The following is an 18,886-nucleotide window of genomic DNA, read 5'->3' as shown; positions in this document are numbered from 1 at the left end:
CTTCTGCCTGAGGTGGTTGCCTCACTTTGCCTAACGGTAGAGATGGCCCTAACTGGGAAGAGGTAGAATCTCCCTATCAATTTGTACTGGGCAGATGATCAAATGTGTTATTTAAAATGTTTTTTTTTAAAGATATATAGATTCCACATACAGACAAAATAGACTTATATGGGTCGTGGGAGCCTTGACAATCTAGGCCTGAGTAGGAGATACTGAGTGAAAGAACTACCATCAGGAACAGCATTATAACTGACATTGGTATATTTAGGACCAGGGCCAAATAGTTTTGATCCAAACTCTAGATGCTACTGACCACAATTTCCCTGTATGCAGATCCTCTTCTGCTACTGATCTACAAGTAGAGTGGCCACATGCACATTAGAAGAAGAGACAAAATCCCTCACTCAAAAAGAATACAAAGAGAACACTTATTTACAACAAAATTTCATTTGCTGGTTGACCAGCCTGATTTGTTGCTGGTTATTCCCTGGTTATTCCTGGGATAAACCCTCGCTAATCTCAATGTCATGTGATAATCTTAGCCACGATCGTGTGACTTTCCCTGGATAATGCCTTCTGAATTCCTTGATTTCCCCCGTGTGATAAAGTCCCTGGTCTCCTTTGAGAGGATTCTTGAATTGGACAACCCTTTCATCAGCAGATGCCCTCAAACCAATGACAGTCCTATTTAAAGTAACAACCCATGGCCATAGTTGGGACGATGTTGCTCTTGTGTGCCTTCAAGTCATTTCAGCCTTATGGTGACTCTAAGATGAACCTTTCACAAGGTTTTCTTAGCAAGATTTGTTTAGAGGGAGTGTGACTTTCCCTGGATAATGTCTTCTGAATTCCCCAATTTCCCCCGTGTGATAAAGTCTCCCTGGTCTCCCTTCCTGGGATTCTTGATCTTTAAGGAAGAGTTGAATTAGGCAGCCTTTTCATCAGAGGATGTCCTCAAATCAATTACAATCCTATTTAAAGTAAGAACGCATGGCCACAGTTGGGGCAACATTTGTTCACATCTGACTTTAATGATGTACTTATTGGCTCTGTACAGACAGGCCCAAACAAAGCTGCTTCGGATCACTTTGGAGGTATGCTGTTTAAATGATACATGCATCCCAGAGTCCGGAAGCCGCACCAAAGCCATGCTCCAGTCCTAAGGACTGGAGCGTGATTTTGGTGCAGCTTCCAAACTCTTAGGACTAATGCATCATTTAAACAGCAAACCTCCAAAGTCATCCGAAGAAGCTTTATTTTGGCCTGTCTGTATGGGCCCATCATTTGCTTTTCCCGCTCGAAATTTGAGCTGCATATTTCCTGAGCTTGGCAGCAACAGGGAAAGTAAGGTTGGATCATAGATTACATATACCTTAATCATCACTGGGTTCCTTTGTGGCTCATCTGGATTACCAGGGTGTGCCAGTGAGGCTGAAGAATAGAGTTGCCACAGTTACCAAGCCTTATTTGTTTTGACTGAGTTAATAACAAGGTATGTAATCAGTAACCCAATATAATGTTGATCTGTTTCCTGGCATTATGCAACTGGGGCCCCAAAATACAAAGGCAGAGGGTGGCGTAGGTGTGTTAAAAGAGATCCAGGCCTTGTATAGCTGAGGCTTCCTTTCAGTGCTCCCCAGGATTTTCAATTAAACAAAAATGAAATTGCATTTCTGCTGCCAAAATTTGTGTCAATCCACCAAATGCATTATATTCAAAGAGCAATGGACCTTACTCAATATCATAGAGTCTCCTTCTTTGGAGGTTTTTAAACAGACGCTGGATTACCATCTGTCAGGTGTGCTTTGATTGTGAGTTCCTGCATGGCAGGGGTTTGGGCTGGAAGGCCCTTGGGGTCTCTTCCAACTCTATGATTCTATGGCAGGTTACAGACTGCCATTTCGGACGACCACAGGATGTCCCAGTTTGAAAAAGGGGCGTCTAGAAGAGACGCCCCTACTCCTATTACGGACAGAGTCTGTAACAAATGGTGGCAGCCGTTCCACACGGCCGCTGCCATATTGATGTAGCGGACGCAGTGCGTCCGCACGTCGCGCCCCAGAAGTGAGGCCGCAAGTGCACAACTAGCACCTCGCGACATCTTTTCCAAGGCCCAGGAAGGAGCGTGATTTCCGCGCTCCTTCCTCGGAGTGTCTGGGCCCCGCGTGGTTTGGCCGCTGCGGCTCCCGGCCGCTGGAAGTGGCGGCGGCAGGAGACCGCCGCAATCCGGCAGTCTGTAACACACCTAAGATTTATCATCAGTCAATTTCATGCCTTTTAGTTCATTATCAATAGGCAATATTATAGCCAAAGCCATATTCATTAAAGTTACCTTAAGATGAATTTATATTTAAGTTTTAGTAGTGGTGGTGGTAATTTATTAATGCTTAAACCATGGGCCATTCACATACAAAAGGAATAAGTACAACATAAAATTGCAACAGTATAAAAGTACTGCATAAAATAAATAGCATATAAATCTTTGATATTAAAAAAAATAAAATTCAACACAATTGTAACACAGAGAATATGCACAACAATAAAAAACAACAATATGAGCATCCCTAGAGCAATCAATTGTAATATCAGTAATAAATCTTGCCCAGCTCTTCATTGCTGCCAGGACAAAAAAGAAAATAAAAGTGGGTTAACATACAGTCAGTATCAGACAGGAGATTTTTTTAAAATCTGAATCAGTATAAGAATATATATAAAACAGAATAGATCCCAGAAATTTGGTTCCAGATTATATATAAGTATACATTTAATAATACTTAATCAAGTATAAGTGATTGGTCTTATTTGATCATAATTAGTGATAGAAGTTTTACTGAAATGATGATGAATGAAGATTTAATTGTAATTAATTTCACATATATTCCTGTTTTATGCTTTTCATTATTATGTATTTTTAGATATTTATGTATTAACTCAAAAAGTTAAACCTCCCCACTGTTGTTGTTGTGTGCCTTCAAGTGATTCCTAACTTATGGCAACCCTAAGGTGACCTATCATAGGGTTTTCTTGACAACATTTGTTCAGAGGAGTTTTGCCATTGCCTTTCCCTGAGGCTGAGAAAGTGTGACTTGTCCAGAATCACCTGGTGGGTTTCACAGCCAGGCAAGGAATCAAACCCTGGTCTCCAGCGTTGTAGTCCAACACTCAAGCCACTATGCTACACTGACTCTCTAAACTTCCCCACCAAAACCTTAATGAAAACCCAAAAAGTGCAGTCCTTATACACTTCACCAATTCCAAAATAGTCTCTGACTCCACAGCAGTTTCCTGTCTGCTTTAAGCAAATGGAAATCAGCCACAATGTTAACTGAACATCTTGCATTCCCTTAGGGCACATCTGTATAACTCTGAATGATGCCAAGGGAGATAAAGTATATTGCTAGACCTCATATAAATCACCATTCGGCTAGAATATTTGCTGATGACCTTAGGCCAGTCACACCCAGCCACACTAAACTACTTTACAAGGGTTGTTACAAGGATGAAAATGGTAGCAGGGAGAGGCTGCAATGATGCCTTCAGTTGCTTGGCAGGATATAAATATAATAAATTTGCTCTCTGCAACATGGCATGCAAGCTACATACTTTCTCCAGCTCCTTGTCGATCTTCTTTTCAAGAGCTTGGGAAAGTTAAGCATTTGGATTGCAACCCACAGAAAACTGAAGCCATCATGGCACCATACTGGCTGCAGGATTCTTGGTCCTGTAATCCAGGAAAGTAACTTTTCCAAGCTCTGTTCTGTTTCTTCCTTTATGAACTAAAAATTTCAGTTCAGTTCTGATTTTCTACTATTTTCTCTTTCTTTTCTGTTTCTTGTCCAACAGGCCTCTTTCTAGCATATGCACCATTGTCCCATCACTTCCTATTTTTAAAAAGGTACCTGCAAATCTATCTAACTAAAATTGCTTTCCCAAACAGCTATATAACTACAATTTTCGGGCTATGTGGCCATGTTCTAGGAGACTTTCTTCCTGGCATTTCACCAGCATCTGTGGCTGGTATTTTCACATGAAGATACATAGCCCGAAAAACTCACAAAAAACTATGGATGCTGGCCATGAATGCCTTTGACTTCACAGTTATATATCTTCCAGCTTTCTGCTTTCTTTTGTTTCTCTCTCCCTCTGTCTCCTTTATTATCTATGGTAAACGGTTTGCCTGCAGGCAGGACTTGCCTCCTTTCAATGTGAACTCCATCATTAAAAGTTACAGGAATAATATTGTTATTGCCTCAGGAGTTCTTAAGCTTAAAACTGATCCCAAGAATAGTGTGTACTTTTTGTTTTGTTCGAAGGACAAATGCCTTGGAATGTTGCCCCACCCTTCTTCCTCCACAGCCTTTAAATTGGTAATATTATTTAGCAATACACAAATCTGCATTTTCAAGTCCACACCAATGCATAGTCTTATTAGTGTTCTTTTTCTCCTTCCAACCACCTCCCCCTTTGCAACATACTTACTTTCAAAACTATATCATGCAGCAGGATGGGTTGCTGTGGCCCTCCAGATGTTTTGACTTACAATGCCCATCAGTCCATATCAGTCTATGTTGAGAGTTAGTGGGGACTTGTAGTTCAAGATGTAATTCTCAATGTATGAAGAACTGAAAAGATTGTATGCTAAGTTTCAAGGAAGGACAGGGTCCAGAGCTTGGTAGAACATTCCTCTCTTACCATCCCAGCAATGCTGCTGAAAATGTGAAATCAGATGGTTTGGGTTGTTAAAGTTATTTGTGTACTGAGCCTGTGCAGCTGTATAGTCATCGAGAGCTTGGAAAAAGTATTCCTTGGTATTGTTTGGACGAAAGGTATTAGATTTACCTTGGGAGTTGTACTCCCCAACAGTCCTCCCCCCCCCAAGTTCTATAACTAACTTTACTGTACTGTATTTTCAATATTCAAATCCAGACTGACTAAGAGTAAATTTGATCCTGCATGTTCGACATAGCCAAGCATCTCTACTATTTCTGCACTTTATGTTGGTGATTTTAACCCTTTTCTCTCTGAAGTAAATATAAACACCCTGGTTTTGATGTTCAAGGAACCAATTAGTGTAAAATGTGTGTTTGAAATCTTTCAACCAATCAATCATATTTGACAAAATAAACTCATATGTTAGTATCCACCCCTGGTTCAGCATTTCATTCTTACACATGGCTTGATTTTCATTCTGTATCTGGCTACTCTGTTCCATAGACCCACGCTGCAGTGTTTTCAAGATGGGTATTCACACCATAGCAGTGGCCATTCTATATAGATCCATAACAAATACCTACTGACCATAAACAGTACAGCATGTAGAAACATCTAATTGTACAAGAGATGAAAATGCAGTGATGTGAGATGTCGTAATGTGTCACATCAAGACGCACAACAGTACCCAGTATTCAAACTGTAGAGCAGTTTGTATGCACACGACAAGATTTAGCTAGAACTTTGGTCTTGAGTTTTGACTGAAGCAATCTTAACTTTGTAGACTACACTTGTCCCTCCATATTCGTTAGGGTTAGGGGAACAAGACCCCCGTGAATATGGAAAAACAGCAAATAACAAAAACACTGTTTTTACCTGAGAGGACACCTCTCTAGGAATCTCTAGGTCCTCCAGTACAACTCTGTGGTCAATGTCCAACATACACTGACCATAGAATGGCACTGGAGTAGCTACAAATGGTCTTTCAGTGCAACTTTTAGTTAAAGTTGACCACAGAGTTGCACTGGAGGACCTAGACAGTCCTAGAGAGAACATATTAATGAAATCTGTGAATAATCAAATCCGCAAATATCAAAGCTGTAAATATGGAGAGATTACTGCAATTACAATTTTTGTGGGGATAGGTCTGTCCACCCCTCGCCATGACCTAGGTATGCTGCATGTTTCCTCCCAGATTATTCTCAGCCATCTACACTGGATTTGCAAGGCTGTGAATCCCATTCCCTCATCAACCAAAAATGAATATAGGGAACAATGAGAAATTGCAAGGCCAACTCAGGTTTGACTTCCATTAAATGACGACTTTGTACTAATTTGTTATATTTACAACTCCAGAACATTTTGGGAGGGGAAGGAAGCATTCTTACAAGGCAACAGATCTCCTACACAATTTTCTTCATCCCAGTGCCCTCCAGATGTTCCAAATTATGGCTCCTATCAAACCTAGCCAGAATAGTCATAGACATGTCAGATGAGCATGATGGGCATTGTAGTCCAACGTCCCAAGAAGAAACTAGTTGGATCCATTGCATCTTCAGACAGAACTTTCAGCTTACAGTTAACTCTTTCTCTGTGCTTTACTCTCTTCCAAGCAAATTTTGGTAAACATTAGGAGAAACTTTGAAGTCATTTTAAAAAATCCAAAAAGATGGAGGAGGAGGATGGAGCATCTCTGGGGGATTGTGGCCCCCACACACAACTACCAAGCCACAGTTTCCCAACTCTGCTATATAGGTTTTAAGGCAGAGGAGGGATGCTAGATGGCTTCCTCTCTTTTCAGAGTTTAAATACACAGATCTGTGCAGGTAGTAACAGCAGAAGGTTGCATAAAACTACATTGTGACAAATAGACTGTTGGTGAATGGGCACAAGATGGAGCAGCTTCAACAAGGATGGTGGTCAGAATATTGAGAAACCAGTTTTTCTTATAGTGTATCCTATTATGCATCATGTACACTGTTACCTAATAAATATGATACGAAAAGGCACTAGACTCCTTCACAGCCTCTGAAAGAGCATTCAGTTGATGAAGAAGCCCAGTGAAAAGCAATGTACCTATTCTTTTTAAGGAAAGGAAGGCAGGAAGAGGAGTTGTTTGGTCATGCCCAATGGTTATCTAATACCTAATACCATCCTAGAGCATAATGTTCTGGGTATTTGTCAAGGTTCCTCATCTACCTCTCCCATCAGCCTGCAGGGCATTTAGTCAGCCTTTGCTAGACATGACTGTGGTGCCAATTGCAGGCCATAGCTTCTCCACCCCAAGCTTGAGCTATAAATTCTCCAACACTAATTTGTCTGCTCCTGAAAAGCACACTTCAGTAGCTGATAAAAACTTTAAAGTCTCTTAAGGAGACTTGTGTAAAGTCACCACAAAAATATATACTGTGGATCAGCAGTTCAAGGACTGAGCACAGACCTTGCCACTTTGAAGTTAGACACACACACACACACACACACACTTGGACCATGAACTGCTCCTGATAATGTGGCAACATTTGGACCTCCGCTTTCCTGCCTTGCAATGGGAATCTACTGCTAACATGGTTGCCAAATGTTATTACAGCAGCTGCTTTATCATATGCAACTTCTCGCTTTTTTCTCTCTTTGTCCATAATTAAAACTCTTTTGACAACCTTTTGTCTGACTTACTGTAACAAAGATTCAGGCAGTTTATGTTTAGCACGGATGGTGTTGATCACAGATGTATCTTACTCACTTTTGGCTGATGCCTTTTCAAGAATTTTACTTTTAGTGATCAGAGTTGCCGGTGATCAGGTTTCAACCCTCTTCCCCAGCTCCCTAAAACTTCAGTCATCCATAGGTGACTTACTTTGTTCCCATGCAAAATGCTTTCCTTCCCTTATATCTATGAAGTTTATCAAATGGGAGGAATTTCTATTAAATTCGAATGAAAAGAAAGTGGAGCCAGAACGCATTCACTTAAAGTCACTACTTTCGTGCAATTACGTGAATACGCATTGAATTCGAACTGGCTCCCCATTGCCTGAAAATAGCATGCCAGTGCCCAAATTTGCGTGTGGTAGTCTATCACACAGTAACGTTAAACCCCAAGATTGCATTCAGATTGCTATCGGATTATACTTCCCCTTGTCTGATAAACTCCTATATTTTCTGAAAATGTGTATCTCTCAAACTCTGGTAATGGGTTATGAGTGTGTCAATATGAAGCATGATTAAGAAACAAAAGGTAAGTTTAGGAGAAATGTAAGCAATAAGCTATATTGTAGGGACTGCATCTGAGACAGGATGAATAATTTGGATGCTAAAGAGAGAGCTGTGGGAAGGAGATGGAAGCAAAGTGACCCTAACAATATTAGTCTACATTAAAGATATACCCAAGGCAAGGTATATAGTTCTCCAAAGCTGACCAAGTTATTTTGAATCAGAATATCCTACAAGCACCGCACCCACAGTTTTATGACAAAGCAGAATCTTTCTTATTTATTATTGCGAGGGTGAGATGCTTGTGGGATTTTCTACCTTAAAGGTCAAAATAATATATCCTGTCTTGTGCACTATAAAACCTGACCTGGAAGAGTGGTACCATTTGTTACTGTGCCCCAGGAAACAAAATGTGCTAGACCAGCCTTTGTTAAATGCATTCTTTTCTCCCTCCTTGGAGGTCTTCAAACGGAGGCTGGATGGCCATCTGTCGGGAATGCTTTGATTTGGATTTCCTGCATGGCAGGGGGTTGGACTGGATGGCCCTTGTGGTCTCTTCCAACTCTATCATTCTATTATTCTATGATTCTCATTCTCCAAGGGCCACTGTTTACTGTCAAGTCATGGTGGGGCAGTGAATCCACTCCAAACTTTAAAGGCATTATCCAAGGTGCTGAATTGTTCTGTAGATGAGGCTTAGTACCTTGGATGGCTCTTTTAATAATTCAGGCTGGAACCCAAACTGGATTTACTGCTTCACTGACATGGAGGTTTCAAGCTGCTAATGCCAATTCTTCTCCCTTCACCATTTTCTGTTGCTATGGGACTAATGCATGCTTGGCCAGAATGATCATAACCACTTTTCTTATCTTTGTAGGGTACCATTTGCTTGAACCTGCTTCTTGAATGAGGAAAGCCTCGGGAAAAGGCATAGATAACTCCTGAATACTTCAATGCTGAAGGATGTCAAAAGTCATCCCCAGTCAGGTGGTACGAGTTGGACAAACAATCTGTGTTTCATCCCCAGAAGAACATGCTTGTTTGCATCACCCTAATGGGTGCCTGTCCTGTCGCACTTTGCCAGCACAGTGTTTATATTACTCAGTGGAAGGCTGGGAAAGACAGAGCTCATTGACTCAAACCAAAGCATGTGCACTATCCAAGATGGATTGCTATGACTCTTGTAGATCTACTCCAGAGGCCATGCCTATGTCACTTCCAAATCTAGCAGACGAGTGTGTGCAAGAACAGCCTATAGAACCAAGCAAGGATACCTGTCCAGTCTCTCCAACTTTGGATGTCTCCATTGAAAAGTTGAACCGCCTAATCTTGGAAATTGATCCTACTTTTCAGCCTCTCCAGTTGAAGCCAACCCAGACCCAGAGTCCTGTACAAGCTCCTCCACGAAACAGTTCAGTGGTCGGCCCAAAACCTGAAGCAGATTCTCCAGGTAAGGTATTCAATGTACGAAGTCACAAGGGCCAATCTACAGAGCCAGTTAGATGCTTCCTGGTATTTTATCACTGAACAGTTCCTAAATATAGTAGAACAATCGTAAGACTGTTTTTTTGCTCCAAAATAGCTCTACTAGAACATGTAGTGGTGAATTTTCTACTTGATATATTAAAAAATAAAGTGTGTGTGTGGTTGTGTGTGTGTGAAAGAGAGAGAGAGAGAGAGAGAGAGAGAGAGAGAGGAGTCATCTGCACACAAATTTCTTTGTATCCAAAAATCCCTAAAAGGTATATGACTTTCATACAAAAATATATTGTGTTCATCAGTGCCTGAAAATAGAGACCACACATGAAAATCAACAGGGGACATAGGTGTAAATCTAACTAAACACATACTATTGGATTCAGCATGTTGTGTATGTTCTGTTATTTATTTATTTTTTTAAAAAATACAAGTTGCTAGGCCTTAAGGCTGACAAAAACCTCTCTCTTGTATCAATTAAAAACAAAGGCTAGTGCTGAGGCGAAGAAGTACATCTCCCACAATCCATTACCAATAGCCATGCTGGATGAGGTTGGTGGGAGTTGTAAGCCATTGTATCTGGAGAGCTAAAGATTTTCCCTACTTGACCAAATGGGAGCCTCAGAAGCCAGAGAGGGGCAAATAGGATTTATAGTAGGTATGAGGCAGTACTTCTTTGCCCAGCTCTGCTAAACAAGAGGCATGCTATCCTCACTAAAACCCTGCAAAGTAGATATGGCTGAGAAAGACCATGTGAATTTCCTAGCTCAAGTGAAAATTCGAACCTGGCTCTCCCAAGTCCCAGACCAACCATGACACCACACTGTTTCTATGTATGGAGGAACATTACTAGATGTTTATGTATACAGAAGCACTTCTTCAAGTGTGTCTCTGCCTGCAGTATGAAGTGGCAGAGTCAGACACAAATTTACCACTTCATCTGTTGTTTGGGATAACTAAACCTAGGGTGATGCACCCCAAAATCATCTTGTTCCAGTTTGTGGAGATTTCTATTGGCTAATCTCGATGGGTCACCGGTTAGCTCCACATGACTGTTCCACCTAAAACACCTGACTGACTTGTCTGAATGGTAATGGATTTGATGTAGCAGTGGATTAGATGCAACCGTGTACATCAATGTGTGTGCACCCACGCGCGCTCACACACCTTCCGTCATTGATTTGGCTTGGCTGGGCCTGGAGGCAAGGGAGCTTGTTCAGACAAGTCTACTTACTCATTCTAAAACTCCAGTGATGCCTCAGAGGGTGTTCCATGCGGCGAGTGCCAAAGGCAATAAAGGATTATTTGTCATCTCTCCCCAACCCTGCACTCCCGCCACAGATACGTCTTTGAACTATGGCCGCCAGGCATGTCAGGAAATTGAAATAAAAATAAATTACAGCTCTGCAGGGTCAGCCTAAAACTTTTTGCTGCCTGAGGCAAAGATCTTCCCTCCAGTTTGATGTACAGAAACCAGCTGGACCAGCAGCAATGAGATAGGGCCCTTTAACACAGCAGAAGGCTGCAGGTTAGTTAAGGAGATGTAAGAAAGGATGGCTGGCTCACATAGTTCTGTTCTTCAAGGGAGAGAAAGAAAAGTCCAAGTGGTTTGGAGGACCAGTGAGGTGTGCTACTGCTATTCCTCTTTATTTTCTCCCTGAAGCAATGGCCTCCCTCTGCTCAATCCTAGGCAATTCCCAATCTCCCTGTCTTTATCTCCCCCCTGCCGCCACTTTTCTCATATTAATGTAAACATTTGCAGATACAGATATTCTGTTAAAGGAATATCACGCAATAACGTTAAACCCCATGATTGCGTTCAGATTGCCATCAGATTATACTTCGAATTTCCCTTGTCTGATAAACTCCTATGCCATGCCAAAGTGGAAAGGCAAGGCAAAGTCACATTGCATAGAACAAGACAGCATGACTCACAAGAGTATGTTAGGCTTTGTACTTTGACACTGCTTTCTAATTACAAAAGGCACACTGAGAGAGTTATTTGTAAAGTAGGCAGGGGAAGACTGCATGTTTTATAGAGTCTTGGATTGTCCTGCAAAATCCATGTAAACAGGAAAGAATTGCACACATATGCATGTGTGTCAACATAATTATATACATCACAGACAAAAGTGTATGTCCGTGTGCGTGTGTGCATACATGCATTTTAGGCCTAGAAATCAATTCCTAAATACACAGGACAATATTTGAAGCAAATGAGTTGACAAAAGAAAAGCCTTTAAAATCTATGTGTCTCCTCTCTTACAATATAGGAAATGGCCTCCTACTGAATGAGATCACTCTGGAGCTTTATAGCTCAGTAACTTCTGCTCTGGCACTGGGAAATGTGTGATTTTCCAAGTACTGTTGGACTTCAAATTCCATCAGCCCTCGCCAGCACAGCTAAATGTAAAGGATGATGGGATCTGCAGTCCAGTAACGCCATAGGAGCTGCACATTCCTCCATCAGACAGAACATGGCTCTCCTGGGATTCAAATAGATGAAAGTCTTTCCCAGCCTTACCTGGGAGCTTCCACATTTTGAATTAGGGAGTGTCAGTATGCAAAATATGTGCTGTACCACTGAGCTATGACTCTTTCCTTAAGCATGCATGCAGAGTAAAAGAAAGAAAGAAAATGGATTGAATTTTCATTTTAGGCCACTTATGCTTGGTAGGAGGAAGTGTCTTAATAGACTTGTCAAGAGAAAGGTTGTTAGGAGTCAAACATTTGTAAAGAAACTCTTTTCCTGTCATGCTGGCTACGGGATTCTGGAAACTGCAGCCTCCTCAAAACAAGTTTTCTAATCTCTTATTGAAATTCTGCACAAACTGCCTTGATACCATGCCATAGAGGGCCCCTTATATTGCAACCCGAATGTCCCCACTATATTTGTATTTCTATATAGCATGAAATCCATTTCAGAAAAAGTCAGTGTGAGATCATTGCCTTGTTGCAGTCAAAACAGTTCTGAGGTGTGGCCTTGCGCAAGCTCGGTTTGCTTGCCTCCAGATGTTTTTCCTCTGGAGTCAGGTAGAGGCAAGAAGGAGAAAGCATTGAAGCATGCATCCCCACCCTCTAATACAGGTGTCAACAAGCAATGCACTCAGTAATACAATGAGCACCAAAATGACTACATAACACAAGCCATGCTTTGGCAGGGTTGTTTGTCTTCCAAATAAAGGACCAGGGAGATGGCTCTTTGTAGCAGGAAAAGAGAAGTGCCTGGAATCAAAGCAATGACCCTTAACCTAGAAGGCCTCCTGTGCACACACAGTGAATCGCACATATTCCTATTTAGATATCTGTGTGCTGGCTGATGATTATATTAGTCTGTCTTATAATATAGTCAGTTCACCTCACCAATGGCTATGATGGCTAAGGCTGATGGGAGTTGCAGTCCAACAAAATCTGCAGGACCACAAATGGCACATTGCTGGTGCATCTGCTCCAAGAGTGAAGAACCTATGGCCTCCAACACATTGTTGGATGACAACAACCCAAAGCTCTAATGTCAATTATAATCCAGCAACATTTGGAGGATCACAAGTTCTCTGTCTCTAGTCTAGCCCATTTGTCTATTTACCCTGCCTGGCTGAAACATTTACCAGCTCAGGCAGGTGAGATCCTTTAAGTGTATAAAATAAATGAAGACAGGGGCAATCAGAGCTCAAAAAGACATAGATCTTGATCTTGTTTTTTAAAAAAACATATTTGCTTCACTTCACTTCACTTTGCTGCACTTTCTTCACTTCTATTCAAGAAGCAATCTATATTTGGCAATATATATTCCTGGAGCATCATCTTGCCACTGCTCAGTTATGGGTGGCTTCAGCATGTTTATATTCAGGCTTCTTTAAGATAATTGTCTAAGCTCTTTTCTGCCATGATAATTCATGGAGTGACTCCCTAAGGAAGATATTTTTCTTCTCACATCATCCTCTTTTTGCAGTATGGGGCTGACTATCCTTCTGAGGATATGTATATGTGTTGGCTCATTGTAAGGATGATTAAGCTATTTAAAATATTCAAAGTGATATATGCACTGATTCCCATCAGCAATGCTGCTAGGGAAGGTTATAAAACAAAACTCCAAAATAAAATGACAATATCAACAAACTCTCCCATAGATCTGAATTTTTTAAAACATTAAAAATTCAAAATGTTTAATTATCTATACATTGCTTATCACATTAAATGAATAAAGCATTTTTTTTAAAAGGACCAAAGTCTAACTTCTGTTGAGCTCTGACTGATCTTGTGTGTGGTTGTCTATGGTTGTGTATGGTTACAGTATGTCTGTGTCGGTGTGTTATTTTACTGTCTTTCTATCCCACTTCTCAGTCAATGGTCTTGGGAAAGCTTATACATCATCAATTTTTTAAAATGATAGTCCACAGTCACAGGCTTACACATTGTAAAAGTGTGTACACACTATACAAAAGGAAAAGGAGGGTGTGGAGGGAAAAGAAAAACAGCAAATGCTCTATGTGCGGACTAGCAGAATGGCCCTTTTCCCTATCTTTCTCCATTTCAACCTGCTGGTAGTGTTGAGGGTTGTGGAAAGACTCTTCAAAGAAATGTTCTTCTGAATTTTGTCTTGTGTTTGTTCTTTTACCAGAAATAAAGTACATTGAAATGTCTCCAACCAGAGCAAAAGGTCAGGAATCTTGGCAGAACTCCACCAATCCTACCAGCACTCCACATTCCATGTCTCCTCTGAACACCAGGAGTTTGTTTCCTTCTGGAAGGGCCCAGGGGGAAAACACTGATGCCAATGGCCACATCACCTTCCTGGGTGGCCATGATTCTGGAGGTGGCCCCCAGCAACTCCCACCGGCAGGGAGGCAGTCACCAGCTTGCATCCAAATGTCTGAGAGCATCTCCATTCCACAGGGGAACCCAAACAACTCTGTTGCCTATGGATCCAGTTCCCACCTGGCTTCCTCCCCAGGCGTTGAGATTTTATTGAAGTTGTCCCAGCATGGGAGGATGATGCAGCGGTGCAGTGAGACTTCTGTGCTTTCAGCAAGCCCTGGATCAGACACCAGTTACATTTTTGGAAGGTATCTTTGATGTTGATATACTAACAGCAATTCATCCTTCTAGTGCCAATGGTCATATAGAAAAAAATGACAGCATCCACATACAACAGAGATATCAATAGTCTCAGTACTCAAAAATTCACAGAATTACAAATATGTATATATATTTAGAGAAGAAAACTCCTCCAAGGACCAAGGAAAGAAAAAGGCTATGGCTGTCTGACATTCTGCACCATATTATGTATTCTGTAACATTTTTCTTGTGGATCTTATTTGTATCCTTGAAAATTCTAACTTCTGATGATGGAAGGGTCTATATACCATAAGAGTGATATCAGATGGCACTCAGTTAGTGAAAGAAGCTTCTTGGTTTCCTATCTTTAAGTCAAAGCATAGAAAAGTGGCTAAACCTCTTACTTTCTCTTCCTTCTCCTTCACCTCCTCCTAATTCCAGTATCAGAGATGTTGCCTATCTGCCTGGATGGAGAAGTTCCTTCCACATGCTAGATAAGTGGTAGGGAAAGTGCAATACTGCAGCTATATGCAGCCCCCAATGTGGGCTTTGTGGCCCTCAGCCCTTTTCTGGTCATAAAAGAAGTGAGTTGAAGTCTAGAGCAATGGTATTTCACCTTATAAATAGGTTTCAGGGAACCTTTGCACTATTTAACATTTTTAAACTACCAGTTTTTTCAAAAGGAAAAGTGGTCTTCCATATACTTCTCATCGGGGTACCATTAGTGGTCCAGAGAGTTCCAGGGCATCAGTTCAGAAACACACACACACACACACCAGCCAACCCACTACATTGACTCACACCTGCATTAGATCTCCAGGGCAGTTTTAACCTGTCCACCTCTATGAGTTTCACTGTCATTCAACCAGCACTAGCCCTCCTATTAGGCAGAATCAGGCAGTCACCTCAAGCAGCAAATTTTAGGCGTGCCATCATAAAAGGGCAGCAAATATTTAATTTACTGTGATTTTTTTTTTTAGTGCCAGAAGGCACTAAAATTGTGAGATATTTGGCTTCAAGTGCCAAAATACTACGGATCCTTGCCTCTCTACTTCAGTGAGCAAGCATGTCTTGGGCCAGTCCCATAGCAAACCTCTTCTAGTCTATTTCCTTCCCTACAGAATGAGGCCTAATAAAGTTCAGTGGTTAATAAAAAACTGATAGTTATCTGCACTAGACAAATTCACAGCAAACACAAAATCTATTGCTAGGAACTGATTACTTTCTTCAATTTGGAGACAAGCTGTCAGTACAGTATTTACCTGGTGTTTTAAAAAGGCAATAAAGTAGTAAATAATTATTTTTAATTGGGTATTATTATGGCTTAATCTTGTTACACAGATGTGCCAATAACTGCAGGTTGTATATTACAAGTACAGCCTATGACAAAATACTGCAATGTAAACTGCTCCCTGACCAAGATTCTAAACACTTCATTCCATTTTCCCCCTTCAATTGCTTCTCCATTCCCCACTCCCCCCAAAAAAGTCAGTCAGATTTCCATGGACACTAAGGACAGTGTCACGCCAGCCTGCTATTCTGCCACAATCATGTTAGTTTAAGAATGGAAGCATACCAGTTTGATGTTGTTTCTTATCACACTTTTCCCTTTGAAAGCATTTTGGTAATCCGTGGTCATGTGATCTGTTTTCCGCACTGTAAAATGCCAACTGGGAGTGGGAATGAGCAATCACAGCTGCCAACTGCCTCCTGAAACCAGCTACTATATAAATTTACAAATAGCAGTCAGCTTCAGGAAGGTGTTCATAGCCATTCTGGCTGCAAGAGGTGGGAGAAGGTGTAGAGGAGCAGAATCACATCCCCTCACCTCATGCGACTGCTTAAGAAGTGGAATTGCAGTGAAAGGGATCTATTGCACCCAGGTGATAATGGATTGGCAGAGATTGAGAGCCTATTGATGGGTTTTTCCTGTCAATGAAAAAAGTGCAGTGCAGTAACAAATGAAATGCAAGACAGCAGCAGGACAGGCACAGTGCCATGTGTTAAGTACCAGCCAAAGACACTTTTATCTTGTTAAATTTCACCCTTATAGTCTCATGTGATAAAGTCCTATGAATGTTCAGTCCTCCACATTAGGTTGCTTTAAAGATTTTCTTCTCCATCTTAAGATTTATTTTCCCTGAGGATTTTTTTAAAATTGCTTTTCAAACCTTAGTGTTCCTTAGCCTCCTGACTGTGAGTAGGTTTTACACAAACCATGACAAGTGAAGGAGAAAGTGGTTGCAGTGTATTGGGGAGCGGAACAATGCAATTGTCTCCCAAGAGCACTTTACCAAGGACTCCTCAGATCAATAAGTGATCCAGTGCAGTAGTTGGAAGGAAGAAGGGAAAACAGCATAGGATGAAAGAGGTGTCACGTGGTTGGGAGTATTCCTTGTTTGAGGAGAGAAGGCAAGAAACTCATTTTATTGATGTTTGCTTTTACCCCCCCCCCCAGCTTAGACACTCCCAAATAATTTTTCCCCTTTACCTATGACTAACTCATCATCACTTTTGCGTAACAAAAATTAGGGAAATTCCAAATACTTAATCTTGATGATGCTGATTCCACACGTTGCCTTTACAAAGCAGAGCCACAAAGCCACCGGATGCAGACAGCTCCAGTGGAACTAAAGAAGAAATATCTAAATGCAAACTAGGGGCATTAGCAACTGGAGATCTGCGGGGCCAGATTTGGCCCCGGAGGGAAGCCACTTGCCTTTACTCCTCCCACTCTCAAACCAAAGGGAAGATAAGAAAAGAGAGGTTTATAACACATGACAGCACTAGCGGGTTGCTTTGGGACTGGCAGTGGCTTTCTTTCAAAAGTAAAACTAGATGCTGATCTAGATGGCACAAGAATGGACTTTTTCACTTTAAATTATTTGTACAGCATCTAACCTGATATATGAATGTTATGTAAATAAAGCCAGCCAAAGATATTGTGCTGTCACAGGTAAAGATGAGGTATGGAAATCCATGCACATGCATGTGCTCACGTGAACTAGAAATCAACTGGACAGGCAGGTAAATCTTACTTCAGTACTGACAACAGGACAGGGTCTACAACCATCATACTAGAGGATGGCAGATCAGTTTAAGTAGATGCAGGATAGGCTTTATGTTCTACCTGGCTCCCTCGTCCAAGAGAGAAGAACAGTTGGTGAATTCATAAGAAAAATCCAGAATGTTGTCATAGCTACTATCCTCCAGCATCTGCTGTCTGAGGTAGTTTCTTCACTCTGCCTCATGATAAGGCTGGTCCTATGTATAAATGTTTAGTAATGTATGATTATGTATTGCTGTATGAATGCTTAGTAGTAGTAATAGACACAAAAATAGTCATTGTATGAATTTCTCTTAATCCTTCTGTATCTTCTTTCTGTTTTGCAGCAGCACACAATCACTGTCCAGCAATGATGCTGACATTCCTCAGTCCAGGTCAACACAAAGTCCTTCCTCTGCTGGCTCCCTCAACGGATCTTTTGTTGGTTCCAGTGGCTCAGGTTCCTACTACCCTGGTGCTTCTTGCTCCCATAAAGAGAATTCTTCCTTACCTCATCCATACCAGAAGGGACAGACTCATGGTTGTTCTCCTTCACCAATTGCAAACTCCCCTCCCACCATCCCCATTGTGCTCATCAATGGTCGTCCAGAAGATAGTGAGATATCTCACAAATCTTGCAGGATTCATCCAGGTTCTTTCAAACTGAAGATGACCCAGCCTGGTTCTGGCACGTTTTCAAGCATTAATCATTCCAACAAATCATCTTCTGAGAGCTCACACTCCTCCTCTTCATCTTTGGACAGTGAGTCATTCCTACGCCCCATGATTAGAAAATCCATCTTTGTTTCACTTTAATTGGATTCACATGTTGTTGCAAATGAAATTCTCATCAGCAGTTTTCATTTGCTCATGGAGTGGATAGGATAAAGAATATATTGTTAAGCTGCTTCTGAAAGAAAACTCTCTTGCCTGCATTGGGGAGGGGAGAATGGTCTGGGCTAAAAATGTCAGTGTACCTGTTTGCACAATAGAGATTGGGATGTTTTATATGTTGCTCAAGAGTAGCACCAGTGTAGTCCAGATGATTTGAGGAATTCTATTAGCTAATGCTCACTCCGTTCCTCCCCTTTTGGATTGTTGAAATGATTTTAAGAAATAGACAGAAATGGAGGTAACTGCCCATTTCACTTCCGCCTGTTTTTAATTGTTAATTTTTTCCAAAATGTCAAATTCTTTCTTATGAAGAAATTTGTGCACTTTTGGTAATTCTTTCAAAAATGAATTGAAATTCTCTCCCATCTTTACCAGCCAAATTCAGTTGACAGACATAGCTGTATTAGTCTGGAATATAAATATGCAAAGGGGTCTCGCAGCACCTTTGAGATTAACTATGCAAAAGATGTTGTAGCATGAACATTTTAGAATTGG

General features: G+C 41.2%; 1 protein-coding gene across 1 annotated transcript in view; it reads left to right on the top strand.

Annotated features, from left to right (window-relative positions):
* Positions 1-18,886, top strand: part of TNS4 (tensin 4) — a 41,140-nt gene that overhangs the window by 4,741 nt on the left and 17,513 nt on the right. The window contains exons 2-4 of the mRNA XM_042477058.1: positions 8,795-9,367; positions 14,015-14,459; positions 17,845-18,260. Of these exons, the coding sequence (XP_042332992.1) occupies positions 8,881-9,367; positions 14,015-14,459; positions 17,845-18,260 (1,348 nt within the window). The 5' untranslated portion in view covers positions 8,795-8,880. The remainder of the gene's footprint in view (positions 1-8,794; positions 9,368-14,014; positions 14,460-17,844; positions 18,261-18,886) is intronic.

This window comes from Sceloporus undulatus, chromosome 6 (genome assembly GCF_019175285.1).
Source record: "Sceloporus undulatus isolate JIND9_A2432 ecotype Alabama chromosome 6, SceUnd_v1.1, whole genome shotgun sequence".
Taxonomy (NCBI): Eukaryota; Metazoa; Chordata; class Lepidosauria; order Squamata; family Phrynosomatidae; genus Sceloporus; species Sceloporus undulatus.
The sequence above is the reverse complement of the archived record's forward strand: the minus strand, read 5'-3'. Positions and strand labels throughout refer to the sequence as shown.